The sequence below is a fragment of the Sinocyclocheilus grahami genome, unplaced genomic scaffold (genome assembly GCF_001515645.1).
Source record: "Sinocyclocheilus grahami isolate Dianchi unplaced genomic scaffold, SAMN03320097.WGS_v1.1 scaffold750.1, whole genome shotgun sequence".
Lineage (NCBI taxonomy): Eukaryota > Metazoa > Chordata > Actinopteri > Cypriniformes > Cyprinidae > Sinocyclocheilus > Sinocyclocheilus grahami.
Window position 1 is genome coordinate 444,834 of NW_015505929.1, and position 25,543 is coordinate 470,376.

The window sequence follows — 25,543 nt, forward strand, 5'->3', positions numbered from 1 at the left end:
AGAAGTTCTAAAAGCTGCCTATCAAGCCTATATGGAGCCATCTGACAGAGTTTGGTGTTGTGTAGAATCGTGCTGAAATGCATGTTTGAATAGAGTGAACAGGCCCTCTGGTGCATGATCCGCGTGTGTTTGTACAGAACTGAGTGAACGGGCCTTGCAGTGGTGTGATCTGTTTCAGGCCTGTTCACTCAATTCAACACAAACAGCAGCAGAACTACAGCGTGACAGCGCGCGAGCCGCTCACAATGTAACACGCGAACAGAACGACGCAGAACAGAACAATGAAACAGTTCAGACGCACGCGGCTCAAACACTCAGCCTGTCCGCCCGGTTACCAAAAACAAGCCCGACATGCGGAAAACTGGGCGTACGTTTAGCTTAATCTCGTGCGACACCAAAATAAAAGACACGCAGCTCAATGTTGAGAAATCTGAGCTTTGAAATCCACCAAACGTTTCTGTAAGGTGTGAAATGTTGAATACTTACAGTGCTGCGATGTAATTGTGTCTTCCGCGGCTGCTGTGACTCTGTGTGTGTCAGCGAGCAGCAGACTCTGTGTGTGTGTGTGTGTGTGTGTGCGCGCGCGCGCTGGGCTAAACGTCAGCGGAATGTGTGCATAAGCGAATTAAACACTGACTGACTCAAACGCGTATATCTGAAAAAGACATGATGGGTTTGTAGCACAAACTCGCTGTCGGGTGTCTTTCCGCGGTTGAAGGATGATCTGGGATCGGTCCCGTGTCCGTCGGTGGCGGGTTGGTGTGTGCTGCGCGAGCTGATCTCAGGTCAGATGCAGACTGGCGCTTCCTCCCTCACTGAGGCGAGGCGAGGCGTCGTGTTACCCGGATGTGGATGTGTTCAGACTGTATTATGAAGAGATACAGGCTAAAATAAGTGCATGACTCATGATTTTGAATCACGACGTTTTAAACTGTAGACATTTCCTTGACAAACCCGAGCAGACAAAAGAGGATAGAATGTTTCAGTGAAGTTTATTTAAGCCCAAGCACTTTAAATTCATTCATCTCATACATCCTCTTAGATACATATTTACACATGTACACAGATACACGTCTAATACAGGAAAAGATTGAGAGGCAAAACTAACATGCAGCAATGTGCCACATAAAATTTAAATAGAAATGAACAATGATTTTTGTATTACTGAACATGTTAAAAAGACAACATATAGTTATGGGGACATGAACATTTAAGCACAGTAAGGCTGTGGTCATCTAACTTGTCAGAAATGATGGCTTGATTGAATCCGCTGATTTGAAGAATGTTGATATAGATGAACATTGTCAAGCTGTGAGAAATACTTATTCGACATTAAAATGCGTCTTACAAAAGCTGAATGATAGTTACATGCCAATTATCACTTTCCAGACATGACATTTTGAACGAACCAAATCAAACAATCTGTGGTGACAAAATTAATTACATAAAATGTGAACACAATTGGTACGTTTTTTTTTTCAGTTGCAATAATTGTACATGAATGGTGCAGAACAGTAAAGTGACAAATACAATGAAATACATTTCATTGACACACAACAATAGTGGTCATAATATACAATATGTATATATACATATATACTGTTTTAATGAAAAACATGAGATAAAAGTTATCTGTACAAATCTTCTTTTACAGGAAATAATTTAAACTATACAGCTGTTTTAGATTAATACATACAGTGAATAACAGGACTTTTCAGCAGGCATAACCTCAAGAATCTTTATTGTATAAAACATCATTTCATTGTCTTGCTGCTACAGCAAATCAGACAGAAGCTTTAGACGCCAACAAAGTCAGACATTCCAAAAAGACACTGATATTCTCAACGCAAGATCAATAAAACCAGTGGAAGCTCATGTGGTTATACATTAAAATCCAATGAGAGTCCTTGTTATGTATATTGAAAGACTTTTAAAACCGCAGGCTGCTCTGATGTTAATGCCGACTCTACCAAGAGCCCTTTTCTCTTTTAATCTTTGAGGAAATGCATGCAGACGTGAAACAAACAGCATCACACTGATACTTTCAAAGTAAAGGAGAATTTCCACGGGGAACAGCAGACACTGAATGACCTTTTTTCTCTCTCTTATGAAGGAGAGAAGGTTGAGAAAGTGTGACGCTCTATATAAAATATCCTGAATAGCGCATATTGACCGCAGAGGTCAATTCCTTTCTCGGGTGACGAGGTTAAATACAGTACAAAGACTCGAGGAGCTTCAGTAGAAAGTGCACTGTGTAGGAGCTGCCACAAGGCAGTGGAGCAGCGGCTTCAGGCTTTGATGTCTGAGAAGCTTGTGTAGGTTTCACTGCAGCTGGAGGATGTGCTGAGGTTTCCAGACCCACTGCCTTCTGTGGGAAAACATTCGTTCATAAAATGAAGATTTCATGACAGGGATTTGTAGTGTGGTGGAAGGAAAGCGGGAAGTTGTGTTACCTGAGCTGGAGAGGGATTGAGAAGATTTGGATTCTCCGATGAGAGTGAGCAGGTTTGCAGCAGGGACCCAGCCCTCCTTATTGGTCCGCAGATTACGTACAAACCTGAATCAGCACAAAAACATTGATATCACACCAGCCTCTGCTTACAGAAAACATTATGTGATTCTTATTCGGTCGTCTTATAAAAACAAACAAAAAAATGAGCCCAGACAATAATGTACGAGTGAAATTTACTTGTCATCCATAACAGATTACAACACTCAAAATACCAAAATGGATCTAGATGTTAAAATAATTGTGGGCAAAAAACAACAACAACACAAAAACAGTTCGAGGGGGCCACAAGATGACTTAAAATTAATATACTAAAATAATCTACCTATATAAACTAAATGCTAAAAAACACATAAAATCAAGATTGAAAAATCATTTTCATTTGCCTTCAATAACTACTGATGTTACAGAAGAACTAAAGTTCTGGAATGCAGAACATATCATCGGGAATCACAAGATGAATCATGGTCAATTCATTCAGTATATTACTAAATCAACCATGTGAATTAAAGGGGTCATATGATGTTGTTAAAAACAACATTATTTTGTGTATTTGGTGTAATGAAATGTGTTTATGCGGTTTAAGGTTAAAAAAATTAACATTATTTTCCACATAATGTACATTATTGTTTCTCCTCTATGCCCCCGATTTTTACAAAGCTCATCGGTCTGAAAAGCAAGGTGTGCTCTGATTGGCCAGCTATCCGGTGCGTTGTGATTGGCCGAATACCTTAAGCATGTGACGGAAATGTTACACCCTTACCATACTGTGATGCCTTGTCCCGGCCAGAGCGACAAGACAAAAACAATAAAACCCATTATAAACGAGGCATTTATTGCATCCAGTGGGGACATAATTATGGATTATGATGACTTATACGTTGCATTGCATCGCGCCGCGTAAACATAAATGTCTGCATTTGTGATCGGAGAAATGACAAACAACAAGCGCTACGCTACACTGCTCAAAACTCGCGTTTGAATCGTCAGTGGCAAATTCTTTAAATATAAAAACGTACTTACAGTCTGTGACTCGTAACAAGCCGGCATTGTAGTCTACTCTACCAGGATCAGGAAACAGTCCTCCATAAAATGCGCTGCACACATCTGAATATTTGGGTAGAACTGTTCTGGAACAGTGTTGTAAATACAACTTAACCACTGATTTCTAGTCGTGTCCTCTTTTGGAAGGCCAAACAAAGTAGTTTCGCTTTCACAACGAAACACAGCTTCACACACGGCGGCTAGAGTGAGTGGCGGGCGGGCTTGTAGCAACCACATGTGACGACCCCGGGCTGGACTCCGCTTCGTCCACGGTGAAAGCCGATTCGGCGATCCACAGCGTGAAGTTGATGTATTTCCTCAGCGACCAGCACGGATCAGCTCCAGGCATGATGAAGCGGATATCGTCCTCTTTTGGAAGACCAAACAAAGTAGTTTCGCTTTCACAACGAAACACACAGCTCTTCATGACATGGTGGCGGCAACAACAATACTAGAGCGAGAATAAAAGTTAAGCCTTCTTTCTTTGCGTGAACATTTGGGCGGCATTATGCAAATCTTCCCACATCGTGACGTAGACATGTGGGGGCGTGTTAGAATGAGCTGTTTTAGGTAGGCGTGGTTGACTCTTAACTTTTATAAAGAATATCTCTTTGGATTTGAGACTTTAGTCTTTGCAACTTTACAGATCTTCTTTATGCACCAAGAGCTTGTAACACTCCAAAGAGAAAGGAAAAATTGAAATCGCATCATATGACCCCTTTAAATAAGATAAATAAGCGGTTTTGACATAATTACAGAAGAAATATCTAATAGTCAAAATGATAGAAAACCACAGTTTAATAGGTAACAGGTACTGTCCTTAATTAAAAAAATAAAACTAAATGAAGCTGAAATAAACTAAATTATAAATATTAGATGAAAAACGTTAAAATAAAATGAGAAACATTGCTTTGGCAACTAACTGAAATAAGTTTGTTAAAGCACAAAACTTTCTAACTGGAAATTTACAAAAAAAACTAAGACTGAAATAAAAGTAAATTAAACCTATAAAAGTAATATTTAAACAAAAAAAAGTTAAAATTAATAAAAAAAAAACTGAAAATATAAAAATAAATAAAAAATATGAATGAAAACTATAGTATATAAATAATACTAAAACACTGATACAGGACAGTCATAATAGTTTAGATTGAGCATTTATTTTCTATTAACTGATTAAACAGAAAAAAGATTCATTGATTTCAATTGCCGATTCATTGAAAACCACAAAAGAATGATCAGCTTGTGAGTCATAGTGGTTTGCAATATGTAACATGAGGATGAGTAAACAATGACAGAATTGACATAAACCTGAATGTGAGAATCTTACCAGCGTCCATCGTCTCCCTCTCTCACCAGCTGCACGGAGTCTCCACTCTTAACCGTCAGCTCCTGTGGTCCGTTTTTGTCATGGTCAGCAACTACCACGTACCTGCCTGGAGACTGCACGCACACACAAACACCGTCAGTGGCCAAACTAAAGATATCTGCAAACAAACATGGATGGGACTCAAGAAATCGTGACGCTGGGCCACACTGACTCACCAGCTTTTTCCCTCCCTCATCCTCAGGATCAGAGTTCATGGGATCCTCGGCACTCGAGTAACCGTCGTTCTCCTCAGACGCGTCCACAGACAGCGATGCCTTGGAGAAGCCTTGTGGAAGAGAGGATGAGTGAAACAATCGTGCCATTTGGCTCATGGTGAGACAACGAAAGAGAGGGATAAGTGGTGCTCCACAAAGATGGTGTGTGGAAGGTGAAAAAGAGACCGGCTCTGTTTCAAAACTTAGTGAGCTATTTTGCTGTCTACAGCTTACAAGGTCGGCTGACTTCTAAGGCAGCATGCTAAACATTAAGTTCCTGAAGTAAAATTCTTGGACTTCAAAAGAGTCTGGCATTGGCATGTTGCTAAGCTAACAACACAACAGCATTAAAAAAAAACATAGCAGACTACAATTTTCACTCAGAAATTGCTAGTAAATTTTGAAATCAAATAGAAAGAAACAGGAAGTAACATTGAAATAAATGTAAAACTTTGTAGCAGAAAGAGTGAAATAGTATTTTTTACAGTTTAGCCAACATTACTTTCGACCCAAATCACCATCTTAGATGTTTTCATTGAGACTTTGCATTGGGAGTGTGCGTATGACGCCTATGCAGGCAGCACACTAAGTTTTGAAACAAATCCAGTGTCTCTTTCTCTCGTATCTATTTGAAAAGAGGAACAGCTCCAGGCACTGATGTAACAGGAAGAGCTGTTTGTGTTCTATGTTCAGACAGCCATGACATTTTGATGACAGTTTGTGAATATGACACATTCGCAAATCATAAAAACATGTTTATGGAGAGATACATAAACGTTTTTAGGTCTGAATCGGTGGATAATTATGGAGCCTGGAAGAGTGTTTGGCAGAAAGGGATCTGTGGTTTCAGAATCGTAAAAGTGAATCCAGAACTAGCACCGCAAACCAGCAGACAGGAACCCAAACCAGACACTAATGCAGAGTTAAACGCAAGTGTTTTCACACGAAGGGAAGTGCAAGTTGAAATTCTTGCACAAATTGACAAATTCTGGTTTGTAAATGTACAGTATTAAAGTATTAGCATGAATTGACTGTAAAAATACTGTATTTAAAGGAAATTAAACTGTCTTTATTTACTAGCCCTCATGTTGTTCCAAACCTGTATGACTTTTTGTTTTGTGGAAACAAAAGACTTTTCCACGCAATGTTTTCCATGCAGTTACTACAAACGGGAACCGAAGCTTTCAAATTTCAAAAGGGGTGAAAAAGTATAACGTAAATGCAAAAATCTCCTAAAGAGCTTTGTATGAGGAACAGGTCGAGACTTCGTATTCACTTAAAATCTTGAGACTTTGAGGAATATCGCAGTTATCAGTCCAATTTGTAAATGAATCATTCTTTTGAGTTGGATCATTTCAAATGAAGTGACTGATTTGGTTCACAAACCAGTCTGATTCATTCATGACTCAAGTTCAATTCACTGAATCAGGATAACAACCACTTCTGTGATACTTTCATGGCGCTTTTACTTCTTCTTTGAAGGCTGAATGCTTTAGCCTCCAATTCAATGCAAATGCATGGAAAACTGGTTTGTAAATGTACAGTATTAAAGTATTAGCATGAATTGACTGTAAAAATACTGTATTTAAAGGAAATTAAACTGTCTAGCCCTCATGTTGTTCCAAACCTGTATGACTTTTTGTTTTGTGGAAACAAAAGACTTTTCCACGCAATGTTTTCCATGCAGTTACTACAAACGGGAACCGAAGCTTTCAAATTTCAAAAGGGGTGAAAAAGTATAACGTAAATGCAAAAATCTCCTAAAGAGCTTTGTATGAGGAACAGGTCGAGACTTCGTATTCACTTAAAATCTTGAGACTTTGAGGAATATCGCAGTTATCAGTCCAATTTGTAAATGAATCATTCTTTTGAGTTGGATCATTTCAAATGAAGTGACTGATTTGGTTCACAAACCAGTCTGATTCATTCATGACTCAAGTTCAATTCACTGAATCAGGATAACAACCACTTCTGTGATACTTTCATGGCGCTTTTACTTCTTCTTTGAAGGCTGAATGCTTTAGCCTCCAATTCAATGCAAATGCATGGAAAACAGCAACCAGTAAATTGTGGAAACTTTCTCCTTTTGTGTTCCACAGAAGAAAGAAAGTCATACAGGTTTGGAAGAACACGAGTGTGAGTAAATAAAGATTGATTTTCAGTGTTCATACTATTATAATAGTTTCAACTATTCCTTTAAGAGATTATCTGATCATTCTCTCTGCTGTAACTATGATAAGATATGAACTAGGCTGGTTTCACATTCTCCCACAGTAAAGAGCATTTCAGATCGACAATAGTAATTTATTGAGCAGTTATGTCAAAGTGATGCCATTTTAGCGCCGTGATTTATTCTGCAAACCACCAATTACAGTGCAATAATATCATACACTATGGTTAGTGTTTGCCAGTCTGTTTGGAAGTTCGCAGTGAGAGAGCAATAAAGACAAAGTTCATTCCCACACCAGGCATCTAGTTACCTCTCCTTTTAGTCTGCAACAGACTAGAAGTGCTCAGCCATCTCACTCGGGTAAGAGTGATGTGGGGACCTGCGTCTAAGGGAGAGGCAGCCGATAAGATTTCAAAGACTCCATCGATTTACCAACCACCCCACAGATTGTTGGTTGGGTGTACAGCACAAGTCATTTTGTTTGGATTGTAAATGCTTAAAAGGACAGTCCACCCAAAAATGAAAATTCTGTCATCATTTATTCACCTTCATGTTGTTCTAAACCTGTACGACTTTCTTTTTTCTGTGGAACACAAAAGAAGATATTTTTTTTTAAATGTTGGTAATTAAACAGGTTTCAATTCCCACTGACTTTCATTGCATGGACAGAAATACAATGGAAGTCAATGGGAAATGAAAACGCTTGGTTATCATACAACATTCTTCAAAATACCTTATTTTGTGTTCAGCAGAAAAAACAAACTCATCTCAGGTTTGGGATGACATGAAGATGAATACACAATGACAGAATGATCATTTTTGGGTGAACCATCCCTTTAACACCTAATATAGAAGCATTTTAGTTTCGATTACTTTAGGCTGATGCATGAAAAATGGTGAAACATAATATATGGAGGTGAAATAAAATTCGGCAACCACATAATATGATCAAATAAATATTTTGGAACACTGGTCATGGCTGATGTTGGAGGAGAGAATGCTGGGAGTTTTCAGGGGACAGTGTACCTCTGAAGCCAAACGGTGTAGGATCACTCTTAATCTCATGTCTTTTAGTTTTGTGGTCAGGACTAGGGGGGGATGATCCTGGCAGCCATAGCAATGAGCGAGAAAGAAAAGGATAAGAGGACAAAAAATCAGGAAAGAAGGAAGAGAAAGTCTTTAACAGGGTTAAAGGAAAGATTCTTAAATATTATAAAGAAAAAAGTGGCTCTTTTGCAGGGTGAAAGCCTTTACAGCAACCATGTCCACTAAAGTCTTACACCGTGCCTTAACTATCTGCAATGTGATCAAACGTGATAATGGTTTTCAGAAATTGACCTGATCCAAAATTCCACTCTTATAACCATATATTAAAGAAATACATAGTTATGGGAGTAAGCAAGTAAGTAAATAAATGGCTAGCATTTTCGATTTTGGTGTGGACACATTATTGTTCCTGGAAATCAATTATGTCACACCTGGTTAAGGCACAGTGAATTGCTCTTAAGTGGTGATTGATCTAAATTGTAATACTACCAAGCTTAAAATCTGATGTTAAACTGCTGCTAATCTAGACGTTCTGATCTACACTAGAGTCTAGTGTTTTCTGAGACTACAGTATACCTGGAGGGCAGAGAGCGACCATGGGTAGTGTTAGGCTTTTGCCACCAGAGGGCGCTATCGGTTCTGCAGTGGGGTTCAAGCCAAATATTACTGAATATTCCAAATTAAATCTTCACAATTTATATAATGCCACTGAAATTTGTGTTGACCAAATATTTTTAACTAAACATTTGTGACCCTGGACCACAAAACCCGTCATAAGGGTAAATTTTTTCGAAATTGAGATTTATATATCATCTGAAAGCCCCCAAAATAAGCTTTTCATTGATGTATATTTGATAGGATAGGACAATGTATGGTCGAGATACAACTATTTGAAAATCTGGAATCTGAGGGTGCAAAAAAAAATCAAAATATTGAGAAAATCACCTTTAAAGTTGTCCAAATGAAGTTCTTAGCAATGCATATTACTAATCAAAAATTTAAAAGGGGTGAAAAAGTATAATATAAAAATTAAGTTTTGATATATTTACGGTAGAAAATTTACAAAAAATCTTCATGGAACATGATCTTTACTTAATATCCTAATGATTTTTGGCATAAAAGAAGAATCGATAAATTTGACCCATACAATGTGTTTTTGGCTATTGCTAAAAAAAAAACCCAGCGACTTAGTTCACCCAAAAATGAAAATTAGGCTGCGTTTTACTCACCCCCCAGGCATCCTAGGTGTATATGACTTTCTTCTTTCAGACGAATCCAGTCGGAGTTATATAAAAAATTGTCTTTGATCTTTCAAGCTCTATCATTGCAGTCAGCGGGTGTTGCATTGCTTCAGTCCAAAAGAAGTTAAATAAAAAGCACCCATCCATAAAAAAATGTCTCCCACGGCTCCGGAGGGTGAAGAAAGGCCTCCTGTAGCGAATCGATGCGTTTTTGTAAGAAAAATGTCCATATTCAAAACTTAATAATCACTTGAATCTAGCTTGCGCTCACTGTTGTAAACGAAAGCAGTTCCGGGGGAATGACGTATGAGGTCAGCTTTGCGCATGCGCCGCTCAGAAGTGACGAACACGGAAGCGCAGCAGAGAGATCAAAACAAATATTAACAGCGGTCACTAATTATGAGTACAAAATGAGGATTTGTAAAGAAGAATGTCGGAGGATTTCGATATAAGCAAAGAGGAGACTGGTTTTCCTTTGCTAAAGTAAGGAAACTTTGCTTCCTTTGCTCCTGTTAACAAACGTTGGTTTTCACAAGACACACCGGTGCATGTGCAGCGCTGACCTCATAGGTCATCCTCCCGGAACTGCTTCCGTGTACAACTGTTGGCGCAAGCTAGATTAAAGTGATTATTACGTTTTGAATATGGATATTTTTCTTACAAAAATGCATCGATTCGCTACAGGAGGCCTTTGTTCACCCCCCGGAGCCGTGTGAGACACTTTTTTTATGGATGGGCGCTTTTTATTTAACTTCTTTTGGACTGAAGCAATGCAACACCCGCTGACTGCAATGATAGAGCTTGAAAGATCAAAGACAATTTTTTATATAACTCCGACTGGATTCGTCTGAAAGAAGAAAGTCATATACACCTAGAATGCCTCGGGGGTGAGTAAAACGCAGCCTAATTTTCATTTTTGAGTGAACTAACCCTTTAAGACTGGTTTTGTGGTCCAGGGTCACATTTTCAACTATTAAAGTTATGTTAAGCTTTCTTTTATATAAATGTTTCATCAGTATGCAGTCACCCTGTTTTAAAAGTATGATACATTCTTGTGTAAAGTTGTGAGCCCTCCTGTTGTACCTTTTTGACTCTTGAGGTTACTGAAGCCCTGCAGTGTAAAACGCTTTTTAGCCACTGCAGCTCTCTCAGTGTTGGGACTGGTGACATTCTCGTCTATTCTCCACAGAGACAGAGAGAAAGAAAGAGGAAGGGGAAATAATGAAGCACGTTACAGGTTTAGTCAGGAAAAAGAAACACAGGGGTTACAAAGAACATCAGAGAAATTCACAGTTTAAGCAGCAAGAGGAAAGATAGCAGCATTCTGAATAGTGGGACAGATTTTGGTGGTTGGGGTTGTTTTCACTGACTGACTGATGTCATATATTTCTTGTGTAATATCAGAAAGATGGCTTTTGAAAATGTTGACCATAGAGTGTGTAGTGAGACCATATACGTGTATGTTGAGAAGGGCTGACTGACCTTTGACCTTGTCGTTATTTTTAAGTAAGACGGCTGTGCTGGGATCTGCTGCTGTGGGTTCAGTTTTCTTCTCTTCTCCTTTCTTGAGGGTCTTTGGGTTGGTCTTGAAGGGGCTCAGGGTTAGGCTGGTGCTGGTGGGAGTTAACTGTGAGATCTGATCCGAGCTCTTCTGCTGCCGTGCTTCTGAAATACAACATCACATGATTAGATAACCACACACAATAAAACTGATGAGGTGAAGGGTGTCATTTTATATGCACTACTGTTCAAAGGTTTGAGAGGGATTCTTTTTTTGTGGTTTTTGAAAGTGTCTTTTGCTCAGCAAAGCTGCATTTATTTGATCAGTTAGTTAAAACAGTAATATTGTGAAATATTAGTACAATTTAAAATAACTTTATTTAAATATATTTTAAATTGTTTTCCTTATACGGCAAAACTGTATGGCAAAGCTGAATTAACAACATTACTCCAGTTTTCAGAGTCACATGATCCTTTATAAGTCATTATTTATCATTATCAATGTTGAAAACAGCTGTGAAGCTTTTTTTTTTTGGAAACCATGATACTTTTACAAAGGATTCTTTGATTAAGAACAGCACTTATTAAAAATAGAAAATTTTTGTAACATTATGAATGTATTTATTGTTCCTACTGATCAATTTAACACATCCTTGCTAAATGAAAGTAATAATTTCGCTCAATAAAGAAACAAGCAATTTATTTCACCTCTGTAGGCCTTTAGTTGCCCCGTTAGAACCTTCCGGATCTCGTTCACCCATGCCGTTTTGATCTCTGGTGTCGGCGCCTGAAAATAACCAATAAAATGATCAGAAAGGCAAGTGACAGGATCACAGAGTGTTGCTTTAAATTATGTACATTCAATGCTATTTAAATATAGGATGTTTTTAATAAGGACAATTCTTATGTTTACCTGTACAATGTACACCTCCTCTCGAGAATTACACCAGATCTCAAACTTTTTGTTGTCTCCTTTTGCATTTTCAGTAATACCTACAGCACTCATCTGTCAGAGGAAAATAAAAATAAAAATAATCTGACTCAAACAGGAACTTGATATTCCCTGTCATTTATTTACATGCAAATATATCGGTTTACCTTGAATGGAACTTAATTTACTCGAGACAAAACAAATTAAACATGCAGATTTCATTTCTTGTTTTTCTGGGTTATACCACACTAAACATTATCAATTATTCCTTGTTAATATTTGTAATAGAACAGTTTTGATAAAGAAACTGATTTAGGATTGTAAAGTGATTTGGGGGGGGATTTAAATTTTCAGTTACCAGCCCACATTTTTAAGCACTCCGTCACATCGTCTTAAAGAAGTGGACCGATTTCCATGTCAGAGAAATACTAAACTACTTTAGTATTCAGTACTTACACTGAGTGAGTGTTTGAAGCTGTATGAAGGCGCTTTCTCATAACCCTCTCCGTTCTCCTCTCGTTTCTTACAGAAGAGTAGAGCTTTCTCATGCAGGAACAGGTGTCTCTGCATGGGCTTGAAGCGAGCCAGGTCTTTCACCTTCGCGTGACCCTTCTTATGCTCCGTCCACACGCTGAACGACCCCTGCATCATCAGACGTCCCAGATCACTGAGGTTGCCCTGGAAGCACAGGTCAGAGGTCAACAGCTACTCTAAAGGCGACTTACATTATTGGAAACCATTTTAATTCAAAGTGAACATTAAACTTCACAACGTGTGTAAATGACATCCTTACTTCATATCCAGTGATGGCGATAAGGTGCATGGAGTCATTCACAGCTTTCAGGATGCCCAGAATAGATGAGAGCGCCTCCTGCAGGTCATCCTCACCCTCGCAGCCTTTACTGTACTTCAGCAGTTCCTGACAGTAACACACATGAACACAGAGGCTACATCAGTGAGAGGTGCACACATGAGTTATATATCTGCACATGTGCTCTGGGTATAGTTTACCTTCAGTAAGAGCTGGTATTTGGTTATTCTCTGCACTGGTTTGAGCAGGTACGAGTCCAAACCAAGCTTATGTTCCAGTTTCTTTTGACACTCCTGAAAACAATACACACAAATTCTCTCTTTATTATTTTTTTTACTATGATTTTTATCTTATGATAATGAATATTATTATTATGTAAATATTATTATTAAACTATTATAATTACTATTTATTAAATTAAAATGTATTGTAAATATTTATTAAATAATACGTATTGTTTTTCTTTTACTTATAATTATTATTAATAATAGCAATAATAATAATAATAATAATGTTCAGAACTCTGGTGTCGGTAAATAATTTTTTAAAAGAAATTAGTGTTAATTTAGCAAGGACACATTAAAAATTTTCAAAAGTGATGTAAAAGTTAAAGTAAATACATTTACATTTTTACAAAAACTGTCTATTTCAACAGCCTATTTTAAGCTTTTAAGCACCAAATCAGCATATTAGAATGATTTCTGAAGGATTATGTGACGCTGAAGACTGGAGTAATGATGCTGAAAATTCAGCTTTATATCAAATTAATAAATTACATTTTTAAATATATTAAAATAGAAAACAGTTGTTTTAAATGGTAATAATACAATGTTTCCCAATATTACTGTTTCTACTGTATTTTAGATCAAATAAATCCAGCCTTAGTGAGTAAAAAGAGACTTCTTTCAAAAACACATACACACACAAAAAAAGAAAAGAAATCATACCGTATCCAAACTTTTGAACAGTAGTGTTTATCAGGTCCTATATGCTGTATTCCTAATTTACTACATATGGTTCTATGACCCATTTAAATTACAGAAAGAAATATGTGCTTATGTGTAATGTAGCCTTAATATAGATAAAATACAGCATCTTTAGTGACTTGTAAAGTAAGATGACCTGGAAGAATGCGCAGTCAGAGCACTGTCTCCATAGAGACTCGGAGCGAGGCTTGTTCTGACAGTACTTCTCATAGATCTGCAGATCCGTCATCTAAGAAACAGAAAAATGATGTTTGTATAATCTATTCAATAATGTATTCAATCAGAACAGCACAGGATGTAACATCCGACTCACTCTCTCCAAGAAACACCGGCCCACAAGCTCAGGATAGTCTGTGTACGCTTCCAGTTCACGAAGAAAAGTCCTGAAATATACAGAGAGTGAATAGAGAGAATAAGAAGTGCTTTAGCATTATAACACCACTCAAGCGGAAGCTAAAACAGACACAGGGGGTTCTCTCACTTCTTGTGGAACTGGTATATCTCAGGCATATTCCCAAAGAGGATGTCCTTCTTGTGAAGCAGTGTATTGGGGATGAGGTGAGCCATGGCAGGATTGTCCATTTCTGCTCCATAACCCTAAACACAAATTAATCTGTCAAGTCTAATGTATTAAAAACTCAGAAGTATGGAAGCCCGTTTCCGCCACTAAATAAAAAAATATAATTCTGTAAGTCATAATAATGAGAAACTAAGTCATAGTAATCTGACCTCTAGAGGTTAAAAATGTCAGTGCAACTCACCTCCAGCACACACAGCAGCTCCTCCACATATGCTCGCTCCGTCTCCAACAGCTCATTCATCACATGCCTGTAGTGGACGGACATTAAACACATAATCCATATAGAAAGACACAATTAGAGCTGTTTTCCCTCCATTTGTAATAAGCTCCTGACTGACCGTCTAAGCACAGCAAAGTTCTCCTCTTCATCAGAGACAGAGGTGTGTCTGCTGCCATCATTCTGTAAGTGTATCTCTCCCTGCAAATATAAACAACCCTGCATTAGTGTCTTGAAAATGTGTTCAAATGAATTAAATCACAAATAGCAAAGAGAAGTTGGTTTGGCAGAACATTTTTAGCTCAACATTCAAAATTCACTCAAATTAACTCTAAATTTGAAAGAATTATTTAAATAATAACCACTAAGGTTGTTAATATAAAAATCATCTGTAAAAATTAAGATTTTTTTCACACTTAAAAATGTTGCAAGAGTTTTCCTTTGTGATAAAAATATTTCCATACTTTCTGACCCTGAGACCCATATAACAGAAGGAACATTTGCTTCATCATGTTATGATCAATTAACAACAAGCTTAAGTGCAAAAAATGCATATGTTGAGGGTACAATATAACCAATGTTGCTTTAATTATCAATATCAAAGCAGTCATATAAATATGATTGCTTATACGTTCAATAAAGCACTGCCTAGAGATGAGATACCTACTTTTCTGCAGTTTCCATTGATGATATCACCCTCTATCGTCTTCTCCCTATGAGCTGGGATAAAAGCACACTTATATTAATAAACTAATACAAAAATATATATTTTTATGTTATATACACTGCTTTTTGTGTCATGCAATGAGCCCTGCAGCTCTCCATTGTGAACACATGGCAGGAGAGTACAGTAAGTGACAGGGTCCGCCATATCTGTTGTGCATGAGTGACCATAAGTAGCTGTGGAGGGACATTGAGAGGATGCAGACACTACCGCACTGCGAAGGAGAGAAGCCACTGCTAAACTGCTCTGTAGAAAACTGCTGTATTAATGTGTTTGCCTCTGCATAAAACGCACAAGTCACGTGATATTAATTTTATTAGGGGTTAATTCAGAATTAAAATTGCTGAATAATTTAGATATTTAGATATTCAAGCTGAGAACAAAATAGCCCTGAACTTGAGTGAACATATGTAAATGTGAACATTTGAGATGAATAAACTTGGTCCAAAATGTTTGTATTATTCAGTAGGATCACAACTAATCCAGACACCCAACGCAACACATAAAAAGTCTCATTTAGGAAGTTAACCTGGAGAAGAAATGGGTGATTTGATGATGGCCTCAGGACGTGGGGCGACGGGTTGCACGGGTCGTGTCTGTTTGGCTGCTAACTTCTTCAGACTGACCCTCCTCTTCTCAAACATTTCCTGCATGGACAGCTGCTTCTGAAACACTTTGTCCACCTGATCCTGTTTGAGCACAGAGAAGACATTCATTTAACACTAACAAACTAAAACCACACAACACATCTGACTAATGATATTCACATTCTCATTAACACTTTAATTAAAGGGGTCATGAACTGAGAAATCAAAATTCGCTTGATCTTTTGATATACAAGAGGTCATTGTGCTATAAAAACATGCTTTCATTTTCAGAACTCAAAACTTTCTTGTTAGTCTAAAAACAGCTTATATTGAAGCCAAAACGACAGCTTGTGGAATGTGCCACTTTATGATGTAATAGTGTGGATAAGCACCGCCTCCGCAGAAGATGATGATCAACGCCTGCTTCTATATCACTGCCTGTTTAGCCTTGCCCACCGATTTGCACAGTGTAAATACAGGCGATTGCGCAGGTCTACGGAGAAATCAAATGATAAACTTTATTTGAAGAACTTTATTTTTAATTAAGTGCCAGACTGTGTCAGTAAGAATATGTGAAAAATGTTTTTGGATGTACAAATCTTGATAACATTATAAGTGGACCTCAGAGAATGTCTCCGTTACGTATGGTAACCCTCGTTCCCTAATGGAGGGAATGGAGATGTTGTGTCGAGTGTACAACACTAGGGTTCGCTCTTGGGAGCCCAAACACCTCTGACATCTTTGAGAGAAGGCAAATTAAATTGGGTGTGCAGGATTTGCATAGCTGGCCACGCCCCGGACATATGGGTATAAATAGGCCAGCATGGCATCTGCTCACTCGTACTGTTCTGAGGAGTCGAGAAGCATCTCAACCCACTCAGAGGCAATTCGGAGTTGTGGCATGAAGGACACAACGTCTTCATTCCCTCCATCAGGGAACGAGGGTTACCATACGTAACAGAGATGTTCCCTTTCTGTTGTTCACTTCGACGTTGTGTCGAGTGTACGACACTAGGGGTCCCTATACTAAATGCCACAACTGCCGAACTGTGTCACGAGTCCACGGGGGAGCAGATGTTGACAAGCCAGCGTGTCACAACCAAATGCACCTCTCCTCCTCGTAACCTTCCAACACCCAAGACTTAGGACCTCACTCTCCAACATCCGGGAGAGTCGCCATAGAGGCAGAGGTTCCCTCAGCCGGAGCCTTTTCCCATAGTAATACTCACCATAATATAACAGCTGAAAAGTCTTGGTAGTGAACGTTGGGACAGTGACTATTCCCCCATGGGGGAAAGGCACTACGGAGTTCACATCCTACCCGATGGGGAGGTAATATGTGAGGATCCACCTATGGACTTACAGAGAAAGTACCACATAGGGAAGATTCTGAGGTGGGTTTCGCTTAAGGGGAGAACTACCAAAACCCAGAACCTGTTGACAGACTGAATGTTTGTCTAGGGGAACACTGAGCCTCAGGGGCAACTCAGTGGAGAATACACACATGGGGCCGCAAGAGGAGCCGCTACATGGGGAGCACTAACCCAATACTCGAGGGAACTTACCTCGGAATGGGTTCTAATAGCGAGTTCCTCCGCCGAACTTCGCCAAGTAAACTGCTTATGTGATGGAAGGGTAGTCCAGAGTTCATGAAAGCTGGACTGAATAAGCGCATAACCACCCTGGGGGGGGAGTAGCGCTGGTAGCAAGCCCTACACCCTGCCAGTGTCCTGAGTCAAGAACTGACGTTCAGAACTCTAGAAGAAACTGATTCCATTCGTAGATTATAAAATCTAACAAATGTATTAGGTGTAGCCCAACGAGCAGCTCTACAGATATCTGCTAGAGAGGCCCTGTTCAACAGGGCTGCTGATGCAGCCATGCCCCTGGTAGAGTGAGCCCTCACACTCCCAGTCCCAGAGGCAGGATGTGTTTGATGGCCTCCGTCTGCTTCTTTACCGTGGGCAAAACTGCTGGGCAAATTCTTCCATGGTCTCGCCAAAGAGACCAAAGAAATGGGGGCATCAAGAAAGCGCAATTTCTTGGCTTCCCACATCTCAGCCAGGTTGAGCCACAGGTGGCGTTCCTGGACCACTAGCATTGAACAACCTGTAAATTGGCCCCCATTTCACAGGTTGGTCTCTGGGACATCGCCCTCCCCAGAGCCTGTGCCGTGACCTTCGTAGCCCGGAGGGCATAGTCAGTAGCTGAGTGCAGTTCCTGCAGTACCTCTGGGTTAGGCCCACCCTCATGCAGTTCTTTCAACGCCTTGGCCTGGTAGACCTGCAGGATGGCCATAGCGTGCAGGGTGGATGCAGCTTGTCTAGAGGCCGCATAAGCCTTCGCCACCAGGGACGAAGAGAACTTACAGGCCCTGGACAGGAGACTGGGGCTGCGTTTTGCGGGCAAAGATGCACTACAATCGCTCTCTCCACCTGGGGAACCATATAGGGCAGAAGAACCGGTGTATAGTGTTCTGGCCGAAAAAGGGGCCTTCCACGATTTCGTCAATTCCTCGTGCATTTCCAGGAAGAAAGGCACCGGGGCTGGGCGTGGCTTAGTGTTGCACTCAGAAACCAATCATCCAGCTGTGAGCGCTCCGGGCAGGGTGGGGGAGACCACTTTAGCCCGATGCTCTTGGCTGCCCGGGCAAGCACGGCTGCCATCTCAGCATCGGCCTCGGACTCAGCAGTCATCTGCTTCCAATGGCTCAAGCCCGCCCTCCGATGCTGCGATTGACAGCTCGTCCTGCTCACGAGCCCGTGGACGGGCTCTCAAACTCATCCATAAACTCGACTGGTAAGCACGAAGCAAGAGAGGAACGGGAAGCTTGTGGGGATTGCCCCCGCAAAACTAATCCCTCCTCCATATGCTCTTCCGCGGCGCACATCGCAGCGGCCTCATACCTGGAGGTAGAAGGACCAAAGCCGCAAGCAGCCGTGGTGACTCGGGGTCTTTTGGCAAAGTGCAACGTGCCGATGAGAAGTGCCTCGCAAGCGGGGCACGAACCAACCACAAGCGCTGCCTCAGCGTGAGCATGGCCCAAACACTGAATACAGCACTTGTGCCGGTCGTCTTTCGAGACGTGCCAACCTCAACCAGAAACACATGGACAGAAAGGCATGATGAACACAAATTCCACCCGTGTAACTCTTTCAGAGAAATTCCTCTTTTAGAGGAAATTTGCTCTTCTAGAGATCGCCGTTGAAGCACCCAGGGGTACTCTCACAACACTTATCTGTGTACGGAGTAGGGAGAAACTGCTGACCCTGCCTTAGATCCAACGACGAGGAAATGAGAGATGAATGATTGCAACTTCTCCGTAAGAGATGCTGCATTCGGCTCCGAAAAACAGAACGAGTGAGCAGCGAGTGAGCAAATGCCACGCTGGCCTATTTATACACGGATGTCCGAAGTGTGGCCAGCTATGCAAATTCTGCACACCCAATTTCATTTACCTTTTCTCAAAGATGACAGCAGAGATGTTTGGGCTCCCAAGAGTGACCCCTAGTGTCGTACACTCGACACAACGTCGAAGTGAACGACAGAAAGGGAACAGTAAAAAATAATAAAAAAAGGCAGTTCATGACCCCTTTAAAGGGGTCCTATTATGCTTTTTCACTATTTCAACTTTAGTTAGTCAGTAGATCTGCAAAGTTACAAAGTTCAAAGTCCACTTCAAAAGGAGATATTTTATTTAACAGATATTACTTTTCAAAAACTACAATGAATGACTCATTTGCACTACAATGCATATTTTCCGGGATTTGTGATATCACAAATATCGATGAATAGGATGAGACCTGGTTGAGCTGCACTAGAGAAGGCAACAAGTGTTATCACTATGTCTGAGACACGCTAGCTTTCCCAAGGCAGATGAACTTAGAGTGGTTACAATCATCCGGGTTTAAATCGTGCTCAAATTGATTTGATTTTGACGCAATATTTACACTGAAGCTGGGCATGACATTTCCTGACCAATCACAACACACACTGGCCCAGCAAACCAATCACAGCACATTTCGTATTTCAGAAGGCGGGCCTTCATTTGATACAGGAACTATTCGAGCCGTTCATGCCAGACTGGGGAGAGAGGTGTTGTAATAGTGCAGGGGTGCCCAACCCTGCTCCTGGCGATCGACTGTCCTGCAAAGTTTAGCTCCAACTCTAATCAAACACACCTGCCTTTAATGTTTAAGTGATCCTGAAGACCCTAATTAGTTGCTTCAGGTGTGTTTGATTAGGGTTGGAGCTGAACTTTGCAGGACAGTCGATCGCCAGGAGCAGGGTTGGGCACCCCTGTAATAGTGTTTTTCGAACAACCTAGTATGAGAGCTTGTTCTAGTACACCCCCAAAACAAAATCAAAACTTTGTAAAAGAGCATAATAGGACCACTTTAAATGACCAATAACTCCATGCATATGAACAGTAAATATCAGTGTATAAATAAAAATCTATAAACATATTATGGCTCAGCATGTCAGCTCTGTTTTTTTAATGGTTTTGAGTCTTTTACCCTGAAGTCTTGTGTGAGCACCGACTCATAGTCCCTCCAAATTCCACTCAAATCTGTCAGCTTGTGCTGATTGGCTGTTTCCAGGAAACGCTCAATCTCCTGCAGCGCTGACTCCGCCCCATCCTGTGATTGACACTTATCCACAGGCTGAGATGCCAGCAGGTAGATCCCATCATCACACCACTTAGTGGCCTAGAAGAGAAAGAAAAAGAGTCAATGATCATCATTAAAGAGGGCTTTTAGTCCATGTCTGGAAAAGGAAAGGATGTGATGTAGAGGTCTGTGCGGGACTATTTTTTTAGTCCCACTCCCGCAAGGTTATATTCCGCACCCACCCGCTCCTGCTATATATTCACTCTTTGTTCACCCGCTGTCTGCTTAGAACAATTTTCTTCCCGACCTGACTGTTTCCACTAAATGTAGATCTCGTTTCCAGAATCTCACATTTAAATTTCCACTACTGAAAGAAAGAGAGATAGGCTGACAAATAAAAGAGTAGTCTGCACAAAATTGTATGTTATTTTATTCGTCTTGTCAAGAGTCTTGAATTTATTGACTTTGACTTGAATTTATATGAATTATCTTAAAGTCCGCATGAAAACTTGGACTTTATTTACTTTACCAGCACACATTGCTAGTCTTGATGTGAACAATTAATCTGTGCATGTTAATCCGCTGAAAAAAAATTGTTTGTCTTTGTAATCTTTAATCAAAATCTGAACATTTGCTTCTGCTCTGGAATGGCATTCCTTCTCTGATGACATCAGTTTGACGGCTTGGGCAGAATATCCTTAAACACACCCCTCCAACCGTTAGATTGCTATGAGTGAGAGACAGAGAGGAGGAGCGCAAAAATAAAACCATGCCCTCTATTCAATATTCCTTTTCAGCTGGAAATACGTCACTACACTGAAATAAATTAGGCAGCAACTTCCGGTTCACGCGGACTTTAAGACAAAATTCGTTAATATTTTATGCAACAGTAGGAAAGAAAGTGTCAGAGAAAATAAAAATGTACAAAAATTTTATTTCTTATTTTTATTCGTCTTGTTAGGATACAATTCGTTTAACATTTACAACACAATAGGAAAAAGTGTCACAGAGAGAAAAAAATTTAAATGTAGGTTGTACAAAAATAGCCTATTAGCTATTTTTATTCGTCTTGTCAAAATACTAAATTCGTTTGACATTTTTCTGTTTACACAGTAGGAAAAGTGTCGCAGAGAAAAATAAATAAATACGACATCTTTCATTTAAAATTATATGTTATGCAAAATATAAACAAACTGAGTTGAACGTCCTTCAAGGACAGCGCATCCACACTTTGCTCCATCCTTATTCTGCTCTCTCACTCATCGACAACCTGCCTGTTCTGTCTGAGGGCCGTATATTTATCACCAGTAGCCTGTTCTGAGCATCGTTATGCACATGCTGCGCACAGACCCCGCAAATAAAACGTGTGATGCAGAAAGCATGCGTGCAGCGCGTGCATGACGGTCCGAGTGCAGGCTGTACCGGTGGTCAATAAGAATAAAGTGCAGATATGCTGTTCTGAATGGACGTCGGGAACAGGATATTGTTAGACCACCCTCTCCTGTTCAAATTACACCAGAGTTACTGACCACTACTGCGTTTTATTTGGGAATTTAATCCTGTGGTGCAAAAAATCTGGTTGAGAGCCGCTGGAATGCAGACATCTAATGTGACGTGTTGCCAAGTATGGTGACCCATACTCGGAATTTGTACTCTGCATTTCATCTATCCAAGTGCATGCACATACCAGTGAGTAGTGAACAAACACACACACACTGTGAACACACACCCGGAGCAGTGGGCAGCATTTTGGTGCCTTGCTCAAGTGTCTCACCTCAGTCGTGGTATTGAAGGTGGAAGAGAGCACTGGTCATGCACTCCCCCCACCTACAATCCCTGCTGGACCTGAGACTTGAACCCGCGACCTTTGGGTTGTTGAGTTTAGGTATTGGGTAGGATTAGGGATGTAGAATATGTTCATGCAGAATATGTGCTTTAAAAGTATTAATAAACAGCTAATATGTTAATAATTGGCATGCTAATAAGCAACTAGTTAATAGTGAAAATTGGTCCCTATAATAAAGTGTTACCAATCCATTTTTTACATCCTGCAACTTCCAGATTCAATAAGAAAAATGTCAACACAGGAAAGAAAGTGTCTATTGATGAGCATTTTAGAGGGCTCCTGAACAGTGCTGATGAAGGAATCAATGGCTGGGCCTACTGTACCTTCTCTAGACACTGGTGTAGCTCCAAGGCTTTGAGCAGATAGGCTTTCTTGGCCTTGAGGATGCTGCTGATCTCCTCGCACACAGCCCGCAGGTCAGAGCATTTGGGGAGGATGGAGTCCACAGCGTAATGAGACGCTTCAATCAGCTGGTCAGCATCACATGCTAGAGTCAGCGCTCGGTCCAACACCTCCTACAGACAGAGAGAGAAATATTTCATCATTTCATAGTATTACGCACACTTCAAAAAGTTTTAAAGAAATTTTCAGGAACTTTTATTCAGCAAGGATGCATTAAATTGATAAAATATTACAGTAAATAGAATTTATAATGACAGTATATTTATAATGTTAATGTTTTCTATTTCAAATAAATGCTGTTCCATTTCAAATAAACACTGGAAAGAAATTTATCAATTTCCACATAATATATTTTGAAGCAGCACAACTGTTTTAAATATTGATGCTAATAATGTTTCTTAAGCATCAAATCAGCATATTAGATGGATTTGTGGACACTGAAGACTTGAAAAACTGACAGTGAAAAATTCAGATTTGCTGAAAATAAATCACATTAAAATATATTAAAAGCTATTCATTTAATTTTCTAATATTTCACTGTATTACTTTTTTATTTAGTATTTACTTTTTTTTTTTTTACTGTATTTCTGCTCAAATAAATGCCGTATTGGGGAACTTAAGAGAGTTCTTTCGAAGACATAAAAACATCTTACTGACCCAAATAGTTTGAACTGTAATATATATATATTTATTTTAATAAAGTGATCACAGCAGGAACGAAAAACAATAGTATTATTCAACAATTGTAATTATACATACATACATATACACACACATATATACACACACAAATATATGTGTATATATAAACCATTTTTTATATTTTTTTTATTTAACTGGTTAATCTTATATACTGTATATGAAAAAATTAAAGTTTGCCACCCAGAATTCCCACAGTCTGGTGTCAGCAGAATGAATCCAGCATAGTGATGGGTGATTTATCACATTGGGTAAAACTCCCCCCTTCTCTCCGCAGGATGAGGACATGTGGGTGATTTCTGTAAGGGCCTCAAACTACCGTGCTCAGCAATTTAATTATGGAATATGAGATTTACATGCTTTACAAGACCATATGCCTGTATCTGCACACGCTAGAACATTTTAAGGGCAAATTAAGGTTTGCTGGATGTAAACTGGATCCCTTCTAGAGGTAAGTATTGATGGGCTTTTTGCAGTACTATGCTTTATCATCATAATCATTTTGTATCTGAATGATACATGTTATAACGTCATTAAAACCATAAAGTCATATGGCATCAAGTTAATACTTACACATGCTCTCTCTTCATGATTGGTCAGCTCTTTCAAGATATGTTCAACATGGGCAGGGCTAATTCCGACCTCTGAGAAGCCTGATAGTCTGTCATACACCATGTCTAAATGAGCTCTGACCTACAACACAGAGAAAAACAGCCATTACAAATACTGCTCATAGAGACCGACCCTCTCTCTCTCTCTCACACACACACACACACACACACACACACACAAACCTCTGTTGAATTCTACATCCAACATGCCACGCACACACACACACACACACACACACACACACACACACACGCACTAAAAACTAACAATGCACAATATATCTGTATCAAAACCACTATTCAAAGAAATTGGTTATAAATTGGCAATTACAATTTAGAATTAAAACTGATTTTAAATAGAACAATTTTTTTAAATAATTAAAATATTTTTAATTGTATAATTAAAATGAATCATTCTAATAATTTGATAATAATCTGTTTATCCAATATTGTTAACTACAAGTAAAACCATAACAAATTTAAAATTATTTTTAATTAACTAATCACCCTATTAATCAACTAACTTTAATTGAAATAAAGCTGAAATAAAATATAAATATTAGTTGAAAAATGTCAGCTAAAAATGTGAAGTTACCTTGGCAACTAACTGACATAAAATAAAAGTTTAAGTGCAAGTACTAAAATTACTAAAACAGAAATATAAATTATAAATGAATATTAAAAAACTAATAAGAATGACAAAAAGCACTAAAACCTGAACTACCTTTAAAATGAAAAACGAAAATATAATAACATAAAAATATAAAGCCGGTTCAGCATATTATGATATTTAAGATGCACCAGTCAGTGTCTCACCTCCCTGAAGTTCTGCTCAAAATGCCGCAGTTGTAGACATTGCTCAAGCTTGGTTTGATGTTTATCCCAAAAATCATCAAATGCCGTTTCAGTCTCATCTAACTGACCAAGCAACCTAGAAACAGAGATGAAAACACTTCTTGAGTGAAAAAATACTTCACCCAACTCATCTACTTTCTTCAGTGGAACACAAAAAGAGAAGTTTAGAAGAATGTCCAAGCTGCTCTTTATCACACAGTGAAAGCTTACAAACTGCATAACATATCATAAAAGTAGTACAAATGATTTGTTTTGTCATCTGAAATGAAAGATAGCTTCTGAAGTAAAAAAAAACCTGCCCGCTGTTACAGCTCTGAAATCTCATGCTGTATGTTTGACAGTACCCATAAATAAAAACCTCAAACAAATATAGCCACATCTACATAACAAAGGCTGACAGCAGGCGCCTGTGGACATTAACACACAGGCACGTATCCAGACCTCAGAATGCTGCTTCACTGAAAGGTCATGTGAGTAGAACTGGATTTCAATACGTTCCTGTTGGTTAATGCTCTTTATACATGTGTGTGTGTGTGTGTGTGTGTGTGTGTGTGTGTGTGTGTGTGTGTGTGTGTGGCTATTCACTATA

General features: G+C 39.3%; 1 protein-coding gene across 10 annotated transcripts in view; it reads right to left on the reverse strand.

The window, feature by feature from the left end:
* Window positions 1–25,543, reverse strand: part of LOC107560985 (guanine nucleotide exchange factor DBS) — an 88,648-nt gene that overhangs the window by 13,378 nt on the left and 49,727 nt on the right. For 3 of the 10 annotated variants that reach the window (XM_016245304.1, XM_016245312.1, XM_016245311.1), the window contains exons 9-32: window positions 24,916–25,030; window positions 24,062–24,181; window positions 22,711–22,902; window positions 20,449–20,640; window positions 15,874–16,033; window positions 15,288–15,340; window positions 14,742–14,821; window positions 14,585–14,651; window positions 14,305–14,420; window positions 14,137–14,206; window positions 13,960–14,052; window positions 13,038–13,130; window positions 12,820–12,945; window positions 12,483–12,704; window positions 12,009–12,101; window positions 11,804–11,882; window positions 11,078–11,260; window positions 10,679–10,771; window positions 8,931–8,993; window positions 8,334–8,411; window positions 5,099–5,208; window positions 4,884–4,996; window positions 2,454–2,557; window positions 487–2,368 (exon numbers count right to left, since the gene is read on the reverse strand). In XM_016245304.1, the coding sequence (XP_016100790.1) occupies window positions 2,289–2,368; window positions 2,454–2,557; window positions 4,884–4,996; window positions 5,099–5,208; window positions 8,334–8,411; window positions 8,931–8,993; window positions 10,679–10,771; window positions 11,078–11,260; window positions 11,804–11,882; window positions 12,009–12,101; window positions 12,483–12,704; window positions 12,820–12,945; window positions 13,038–13,130; window positions 13,960–14,052; window positions 14,137–14,206; window positions 14,305–14,420; window positions 14,585–14,651; window positions 14,742–14,821; window positions 15,288–15,340; window positions 15,874–16,033; window positions 20,449–20,640; window positions 22,711–22,902; window positions 24,062–24,181; window positions 24,916–25,030 (2,695 nt within the window). In that variant the 3' untranslated portion in view covers window positions 487–2,288. The remainder of the gene's footprint in view (window positions 1–486; window positions 2,369–2,453; window positions 2,558–4,883; window positions 4,997–5,098; window positions 5,209–8,333; window positions 8,412–8,930; window positions 8,994–10,678; window positions 10,772–11,077; window positions 11,261–11,803; window positions 11,883–12,008; window positions 12,102–12,482; window positions 12,705–12,819; window positions 12,946–13,037; window positions 13,131–13,959; window positions 14,053–14,136; window positions 14,207–14,304; window positions 14,421–14,584; window positions 14,652–14,741; window positions 14,822–15,287; window positions 15,341–15,873; window positions 16,034–20,448; window positions 20,641–22,710; window positions 22,903–24,061; window positions 24,182–24,915; window positions 25,031–25,543) is intronic. The other 7 variants (XM_016245305.1, XM_016245306.1, XM_016245308.1 and 4 more) reach the window with 6 other exon arrangements.